Here is a 10,141-nt window from a genome sequence, read left to right on the forward strand (position 1 = left end):
ATATATACTATAGTTATATACCCTGGTACTATATTGCTATATATTCTGTAGTTATATACCCTGTTACCATAGTACTATAACCCAATATATTCTATAGTTATATACCCTGGTACTATAGTACTGTAACACTATATATTATATAGTTATATACCATGGTACTCCAGTACTATAACACTATATATATACTATATTTATATACCCTGGTACTATACTACTATAACTCTAAATATATATATATACTATAGTTACATACCCTGGTACTATAGTACTATATTTCTATATATTCTGTAGTTATATACCCTGTTACCATAGTACTATAACCTAATATATTCTATAGTTATATACCTTGGTACTATAGTACTACAACACTATATATATTCTGTAAATACATATCCTGGTACTATAGTACTATAACGCTATATATAATCTATAGTTATAAACCCTGGTACTATAACTACATATTCTTTAGTTATATACCATGGTACTCCAGTACTATAACACTATATATATACTATATTTATATACCCTGGTACTATAGTACTATAACCCTATATATATATACTATAGTTATATACCCTGGTACTATAGTACTATATTGCTATATATTCTGTAGTTATATACCCGGTTACCATAGTACTATAACCTAATATAATCTATAGTTAAATACCTTGGTACTATAGTACTACAACACTATATATAGTCTGTAAATATATATCCTGGTACTAGAGTATTATAACGCTATATATAATCTATAGTTATAAACCCTGGTACTATAACTACATATTCTTTAGATATATACCCTGGTACTGTAGTGCTATAACTCTATAGATTCTGTAGTTATATGTACTGTATTACTATAAATATATAAGTTATATAGTCATATACGTTGGTACTATGTTACTATAATTCACTTCAATGTTTTATATTCATATATTTTTATATATTCTTCTACATATAATTAAGTACTATAAGCAAGTACTATGGAAATAAGTGAGCCAAGGAAGTACTATAATAATAGTTGAGATATAAGTATGTACTATAATAATAATTAACATCAATAAGTACTTTAATAATAATTAAGATAAGTAAGTGCTTTGGAAATAAGTGAGCTAAATAAGTACTATAATAATAGTTAAGATAAGTAAGTAGTATAATAATAGTTGAGATAAGCAGGTACTAGAATAATAATCATTATCGTGAAGTACTATAACAATAATTAAGATATGTAAGTACTATGGAAATAAGTGAGCTAAGTAAGTACTATAACAATAGTTAAGATAAGTAAGTACTATAGTACTAGTTAAGATAAGTAAGTACTTTGAAAATAAATCGGATGGAAATGAGTAGTGCATCCAGAAAGTAATCACAGCGCTGAATTTGTCCACATATTCTCCTCATGTTAAAGCCTTATTCCAAAATTAATACATTTATTGTTGTCCTTAAAGTTCTACACACAATACCCCAATAATGACAATGTAGCAACGTTTATTTATTCTAACTTTTTTTTTTTTTTTTTACAAATGTACATAATTATTCAGACCATTTCCAGTACTTTGGCGGAAATTCCAGCCTTTTTGAACACGATGTTGCGAGCTTGACACACCAATCATGGGGTATTGTGTGCAGAATTTTGAGTACAGAGGTGAACTGATTCCAGACCTTAAGGACATGCTTGGATGCACTGAAAGTAGAAAATGTAACAAGTAAAAATACATAAGTCAGTAATGTTGTAAAAGGAAAGCTAGTACACACGTAGTACACAGAAAGTATAAGGACAAGTACAAGTAGAAAGTAGGAAGTATTCCACAACAGAGTACGAAGTAGAAAGCAGTAAAAAAGGTGAACCTACTCGTCCAATGAGAACTGGTTCAGGTCCTCTGTACTCCTCGATGACGAAGAACTGGTTCCACAACCAGCTCCTCTTCCTCCTCCTCCTCCTCCTCCTCCTTCTCGACATCCTGGGAGAACTTGCTGACACCTGACCTGACCTTTGACCTTTGACCTCGCCACTCCTCCAGCTGATGCTGCTCTGACTCTTGCTGAGTTCAAGGGTGGAGGTTTTGGCAGAAGGAGAAGGAGGAGATGAAGAAGAAGGAAGAGAAGAAGGAGGAGAAGAAGAAAGAGGAGGAGGCGGAGAAGAAGAAGGAGGAGGAGAAGAAGAAGAAGAAGAAGGAAGAGAAGAATAACAAGGTGGAGGGGGAGGAGAAAAAGAAGGACGGAAAGGAAAAGAAGAAGAATAAAAAAGAGGAGAAGAAGAAGAAAGAGGAGGTATAGAAGGAGGAGGAGAAGAAGAAGAAGGACGAGGAAGAGGAAGTGGGGAAGAATAAGGAGAAGGAGAAGAAGAAAAAGGAGGAGGAGAATAATAAGAAGAAGAAGACGAAGAAGGAGGAGAAGAGGAAGATGAAGGAGAGGGAGAAGGAGGAGAAGAAGGAAGAGGAGAAGGGGAAGAAGATGAAGGAGAAGAAGAAGAAAAAGAAGGAAGAGGAGAAGAAGAAGACGAAGAAGGAGAAGAAGAAGAAAAAGAAGGAAGAGGAGAAGAAGAAGACAAAGAAGGAGAAGAAGGAGAAAAAGAAGGAGAAGAAGAAGAAAAAGAAGTAGAAGAAGTGGGAGGAGGAGAAGACGAAGAAGGAGGAGAAGAGGAAGATGAAGGAGAGGGAGAAGGAGGAGAAGAAGGAAGAGGAGGAGGAGGAGGAGGAGAAGGAGAAGAAGAAGGAGGAGAAGGAGAAGGAGAAGAAGAAGAAGAAGAAATAGAAAGAGAAGAAGAAGAAGGAGGAAAGGAAGGAAGAGGAGGAGCAGATGGAGAAGGAGGAGAAGAAGGAAAAGGAGGAGAAGGAGGAGAAGAAGAAGAGGAAGAAGAAGAAGTAGAAGGAGGAGGAGGAGGAAAAGAGGAAGAAGGAGAAGGAGAATGAGGAGAAGAAGGAGCAAGGGGATGAGGAGAAGAAGAAGAAGAAAAAGAAGGAAGAGGAGAAGAAGAAGAAGAAGGAGAAAGAGAAGAAGAAGGAGAAGAAGGATAGGAAGGAAGAGGAGGATTAGATGAAGGAGAAGGAGGAGAAGAAGGAGAAGGAGGTGGAGAAAAAGAAGAAGAAGAAGGAAGAAGAGGAGGAGATGAAGGAGAAGAGGGACAAGGAGAAGAAGAAGGAGGAGAAGAAGCAGGAGAACCTTCTTGGTGGTGTTTGAAAGTGTTTTCCAGAGCAAGAGGAGTGTGAAGAAGTCCTGATGTTCTCACGACTACAACACTGAGGTCCAGCAGGAGGAGAAGAAGAAGAAAGTGTTTCCTCATTTCTAAACTGCAGTCGTCTCACTGAACCACTCTCATAGCATGAGGAAGATGATGATGATGATGATGAAGGTCCATACTCTTCTTCACACTTGCTGGTTGACGTCCTCCATCACCTGAGGGGAAACATCATGACATCATCATCATCTCCTGCTTGCTTCAAAACATCATGACATCATCATCATCTCCTGCTTGCTTCAAAACATCATGACATCATCAACATCTCCTGCTTGCTTCAAAACATCATGACATCATCATCATCTCCTGCTTGCTTCATAACATCATGACATCATCATCATCTCCTGCTTGCTTCATAACATCATGACATCATCATCATCTCCTGCTTGCTTCAAAACATCATGACATCATCATCATCTCCTGCTTGCTTCAAAACATCATGACATCATCATCATCTCCTGCTTGCTTCATAACATCATGACATCATCATCATCTCCTGCTTGCTTCAAAACATCATGACATCATCATCATCTCCTGCTTGCTTCAAAACATCATGACATCATCAACATCTCCTGCTTGCTTCAAAACATCATGACATCATCATCATCTCCTGCTTGCTTCAAAACATCATGACATCATCATCATCTCCTGCTTGCTTCAAAACATCATGACATCATCATCATCTCCTGCTTGCTTCAAAACATCATGACATCATCATCATCTCCTGCTTGCTTCAAAACATCATGACATCATCAACATCTCCTGCTTGCTTCAAAACATCATGACATCATCATCATCTCCTGCTTGCTTCAAAACATCATGACATCATCATCATCTCCTGCTTGCTTCAAAACATCATGACATCATCATCATCTCCTGCTTGCTTCAAAACATCATGACATCATCATCATCTCCTGCTTGCTTCAAAACATCATGACATCATCAACATCTCCTGCTTGCTTCAAAACATCATGACATCATCAACATCTCCTGCTTGCTTCAAAACATCATGACATCATCATCTCCTTCATAACACTATCATAACTGTATCATAGTAATATCATAATACATCTATCATAGTAATACCATAGTAATATCATAGTAACATCATAGTAATATCATAGTAATATCATAATTGTATCATAATACTATTATAGTAGTATCATCATAATATCATAATAGTAACATACTAGTATATTTACTAAGGGGACCAGCAGAAAAAGAAGAAAAAGAAGAAAAGGGAGAAGAAGGAATAAGTGTGAAAGAAGAAGAGTTAATTAGCTCGTTAAGTGGCCAGCTTTATTTCCTTCATGGCTAATAAACATGTTGCCTGCTTCTTCTCACTACTATCTACCTGCTACTACCTCATCATCATCATCATCATCACAGCAACAACAGCAATAATAATAATAATAATACAAATAATATAATAATAATAATAAAAATATAATATTATAACATACTACTACTACTACAATTATTAATAATAATATAATAGTAATAATAAGTGAAGTGAACAAAATTATATTTATATAGCGCTTTTCTCTAGTGACTCAAAGCGCTTTACATAGTGAAAGCCAATATCTAAGTTGCATTTAAAGCAGTTTTGGTGGCACTGGGAGCAGGTGAGTAGAGCGTCTTGCCCAAGGACACAACGGCAGGGACTAGTATGGCTGAGGCGGGGATTGAACCTGGAACCCTCAAGTTGCTGGCACAGCTGCTCTACCAACCGCGCTATAACAGCATATAGAGGTAAATGATAATAGTAATAATAATAATAATAATCCGACCTCGGATAAGCGGAAGAAAATGAATGGATGGTTGGATAATAATAATAATAATACTAATAATAATAACAATAATAATAACAATAATATAACAATACAAATATTACATATAAGAATAATACTTGAATATAATAGCAATATAATAATACTGATAATAATATAATTCTAATGATAATAATAATAAAATATTTTTATAACATAAAATAATATTAGTAATAATAATAACAAGAGTAATAGTACTCATATTATTAATACTAATATAATAATTTGAATAATAATACTATATTAATAGTAATCATATTGTTAATACAAATATAATAATTTAAATAATACCATAATATTATTAACAATGACATAATTACAATATCAATAATAAGAAATAAAAATATAATATAATAATTAAAACATAAATAATAATAATAATAATACTATAGTAATAATAATAATGACATAATACCAATAAAAATAAAATATAATAATAATAATAGTCATAACAATAACAATTATAGTAATCATAATTATAATAATAACAATAATAATAATGATAATAATCATAATAATAATCATAGGGAGGAGTGGTAGGAAATGGATGGATGGATGGAGTAGTCAGGAAAATAACAATAGTAAGAAAACAACAATTAGTAATATTATTATTGTTAAACTCTATCATATTATTATTATTATTATTATTATTATTAACAAGAAGACATCAATGCTGAATAGCATGATTTCGTTTTCTACCGATTGTCCATTGTGGGGTCGTGGGGGTTTTGGAGCCTGTTTCAGCTGCATTCGGGCGGAAGGCGGGGTGCACCCTGGACAAGTCACTACCTCACTACTCAGTAATACTAAATAAAAACACGTAGTAGTGTATTTTTGACCATGTACCAGGATGTAATAATACTACTAAATAGTAACATGTAGGTGTGTGTGTGTGTATTTTTGACTGTGTACCAGGATGTAATACTACTACTAAATAGTAACGTGTAGGTGTAATAATAATAATAATAATAATAATAATAATAATACAGATAATAATAACACTACAATATAATAGCAAAATAATAATAATGATAATCATTCTGATGATATTAATAATAATAAAGTTAAAGTAAAGTTAAAGTACCAATGATTGTCACACTATACTAAATGTGGCAAAATTATTCTCTGCATTTGACCCATCACCCTTGATCACCCCCTGGGAGGTGAGGGGAGCAGTGGGCAGCAGCGGTGCCGCGCCCGGGAATCATTTATGGTAATTTAACCCCCATTTTTGTATAGTGTTTGGTATGACTCGGCCGGGGTTTGAACTCACAACCTACCGATCTCAGGGACGACACTCTAACCACTAGGCCACTGAGTACAATATTGTAACAATATATTAAAATAATAACAATAAAATTGGAAATAAAAATCACCTGAATAATAATAATACAAGTAATACTAATCATATTATTAATACTAACATAGTAACTAAAATAATAATAATACTATACTATATATAATACTAACCCTTACCCTGACCCTAATATTAATAATATTAACAACAACAAAAACAAAAAACAACAACAGTAATAATAATAATAAAAATAAATATACAAATACAAATAACTATATAATAATAATAACAATAATAATAATGATAAATAATAATAAAAATCATACCAGTGATAATAATAATAATGATAATAATAATAATTGTAATAATAACAATAATAATAGGAACATACGGTAGGAAATGGATGGATGGATAGAGTCGTGAGGAAAATATTAATAGTAAGAAAAAAACTATTAGTAATATAGTAGCATGTTGGTGTCTGTGTGTTTGTTTGTTTGTGTGTGTGTGACTAAGTACCAGGATGTGGTAATACTACTAAATAGTAACATGTAGTACTGTATTTTTGACCAAGTACCAGGATGTAATAATACAACTAAATAGTAACATGTAAGTTTAATAATAATAATAATAATAATAGTTATAATACAAATAATAATAATAATACTATTAAAGATGATAAGAATGCTACAATATAATAGCAAAATAGTAATAATGATAATAATATAATAATAATTCTGATGATAGTAATAATAATAATAATACATTATTATAACAATACATTAAAATAATAATTACATAAGTAATAAAAATCATCTGAATAATAATAACACAAGTAATAATCATCATATTATTAATACTAACATAATTAAAATAATAATAATACTATACTGTATATAATACTAACCCTAACCCTGAACCTAACCCTAATAACAACAACAACAATAATAACAACAATAGAAATAAATACATTAATAATAAAAACAATATAATAATAATAGCAATAGTACAAATAATAGTAAACAATGATAATAAAAAATCATAACCGTAATAAAATTATTTATTATTAATAATAATAATAATAATAGGAATAAGCGGTATGAAATGGATGGATGGATAGAGTCGAGTGGAAAATAATAATAATAGTAAGAAAAATACAATTAGTAATATAGTAGAGTATAGGTGTCTGTGTGTGTGTGTGCGTGCGTGCGTGTTTTTGACCAAGTACCAGGATGTAGTAATACAACTAAATAGTAACATTTATTACTGTATTTTTGACCAAGTACAAGGATGTAATAATACTACTAAATAGTAACATGTAGGTGTGTGTATGTTTGACTGAGTACCAGGATGTTGATGAAAAGGTTGCATTTGGAGATGAAGCCACAACGTTTATGTTTGTGTTTATGGCATCATTACCTTTTGGCCACGCTCATTTGCATATAAATGCAACAACACACACACACACACACACACACACAAGGTACACGGGCGTGTGTGTGTGTGTGTGTGTGTGTGTGAGTGCATGAGTGCGCGCAGAGAGAGAGAGAAAGAGAAGATCGCAGATGTCAGCAATTTGGGATTTGGAGCAGGAAAGCCAAGGTGGGTTCATTTGAGGCGTGCGTGGGGGAAAAAAAACGACAGTAATTAGAACACAAAACAGTAAAAAAAAAAAAAAGGATAAGAAATAAAAAGGAAAGTAAAAAAAGGGAAACAAATGTTGAGGACATAAAGTTGGCCAGATGAAGGAGCAGCAGAGTGAGGCTTCATTGATTAGATGATCTTTGTGTCTAATGAAGGCATTCAGGCGGGCGGACATCCTTTGTGATCTCATCCGTCACCTCCAGTCCTGGCGGCTCACTAAAGTACTCACTCCAGTACACACTCAATTACTCACTCAGTACACACTCAATTACTCACTCTAGTACACTCTCAATTACTCATTCTAGTACACACTCAATTACTCACTCACGTACACAATCAATTACTCACTCACGTACACACTCAATTACTCACTCAAGTACACACTCCATTACTCACTCAAGTACACACTCAAGTACTCACTTAAGTACACACTCAAGTACTCACTAAAGTACACACTCAATTACTCACCCAAGAACTCACTCAAGTACTTACTAAAGTACTCACTAAAGTACTCACTAAAGTTCTCACTAAAGTTCTCACTAAAGTTCTCACTACAGTACACACTCAATTACTCTCTAAAGTACACAGTCAAGCACACACTCAAATACTCACTAAAGTACTAACGAAAGTACACACTAAGTACTCACTAAAGTATACACTCAAGTACTCACTAATGTAACACTAAAGTACTTAATCAATTATTCACTAAAGTACTCACTCAATTACTCACTCAAGTACTTACTCAAGTACTCACTCAAGTACTTACTCAAGTACTCACTCAAGTACTCACTCAATTACTCACTCAAGTACTTACTCAAGTACTCGCTAAAGTACTCACTAAAGAACATACGAAAGTACTTAATTACTCACTGAAGAGCACACTCAATTACTCACCCAAGAACTCACTCAAGTACTTACAAAAGTACTCACTAAAGTACTTACTAAAGTACTCACTAAAGTACACACTCAATTACTCTCAAAAGTACACACTCAATTACTCTCAAAAGTACACACTCAATTACTCTCAAAAGTACACACTCAGTTACTCACTAAAGTAGACACTCAGGTACTAACTAAAGTACACAGTCAAGCACACACTCAAATACTCAATTAAGTACTCACGAAAGTATACACTAAGTACTCACTAAAGTATACACTCAAGTACTCACTGATGTAACACTAAAGTACTTAATCAATTATTCACTAAAGTACTCACTCAATTACTTACTCAAGTACTCACTCTAGTACACACTCAATTACTCACTCACGTACACTCAATTACTCACTCAAGTACTCACTCAATTACTCACTCAAGTACACACTCAAGTACTAACTTAAGTACACACTCAAGTACTCACTAAAGTACACACTCTATTACTCACCCAAGAACTCAATAAAGTACTCACTCAAGTATTCACTAAAGTACTTACTAAAGTACTCACTAAAGTTCTCACTAAAGTACACACTCAATTACTCTCTAAAGTACACACTCAGTTACTCACTAAAGTAGACACTCAGGTACTCACTAAAGTACACAGTCAAGCACACACTGAAATACTCACTAAAGTACTCAATTAAGTACTCACGAAAGTATACACTAAGTACTCACTAAAGTATACAACCAAGTACTCACTAAAGTACCTAATCAATTATTCACTAAAGTACTCACTCAATTACTCACTCTACTTACTCAAGTACACTCAATTACTCACTCAATTACTCACTCAATTACTCACTCAATTACTCACTCAATTACTCACTCAATTACTCGCTCAAGTACTCGCTAAAGTACTCGCTAAAGTACTCGCTAAAGTACTCGCTAAAGTACTCGCTAAAGTACTCGCTAAAGTACTCACTAAAGTACTCACTAAAGTACTTACTCAATTACTCACTAAAGTACACACTCAATTACTCTCTAAAGTACACACTCAATTACTCTCTAAAGTACACACTCAATTACTCTCTAAATTACACACTCAGTTACTCACTAAAGTAGACACTCAGGTACTCACTAAAGTACACAGTCAAGCACACACTCAAATACTCAAAGTACTCAGTTAAGTACTCACGAAAGTATACACTAAGTACTCACTAAAGTATACACTCAAGTACTCACTAATGTAACACTAAAGTACTTAA

At 33.2% G+C, this 10,141-nt stretch overlaps 1 protein-coding gene and 1 long non-coding RNA gene across 2 annotated transcripts in view; both read right to left on the minus strand.

The window, feature by feature from the left end:
* Positions 1-2,130, minus strand: part of LOC133543960 (cadherin-24-like) — a 38,146-nt gene extending 36,016 nt beyond the window's left edge. The window contains exon 1 of the mRNA XM_061888913.1: positions 1,850-2,130. Coding sequence (XP_061744897.1) covers positions 1,850-1,957 — 108 coding nt within the window. The 5' untranslated portion in view covers positions 1,958-2,130. The remainder of the gene's footprint in view (positions 1-1,849) is intronic.
* Positions 2,131-3,076: 946 nt separating this feature from the next.
* Positions 3,077-10,141, minus strand: part of LOC133543636 (uncharacterized) — a 31,742-nt gene continuing 24,677 nt past the window's right edge. Inside the window, exon 4 of the long non-coding RNA XR_009804433.1 lies at positions 3,077-3,393. This is a non-coding gene — a long non-coding RNA (uncharacterized LOC133543636). The remainder of the gene's footprint in view (positions 3,394-10,141) is intronic.

The sequence above is a fragment of the Nerophis ophidion genome, linkage group LG26, assembly GCF_033978795.1.
Source record: "Nerophis ophidion isolate RoL-2023_Sa linkage group LG26, RoL_Noph_v1.0, whole genome shotgun sequence".
NCBI lineage: Eukaryota > Metazoa > Chordata > Actinopteri > Syngnathiformes > Syngnathidae > Nerophis > Nerophis ophidion.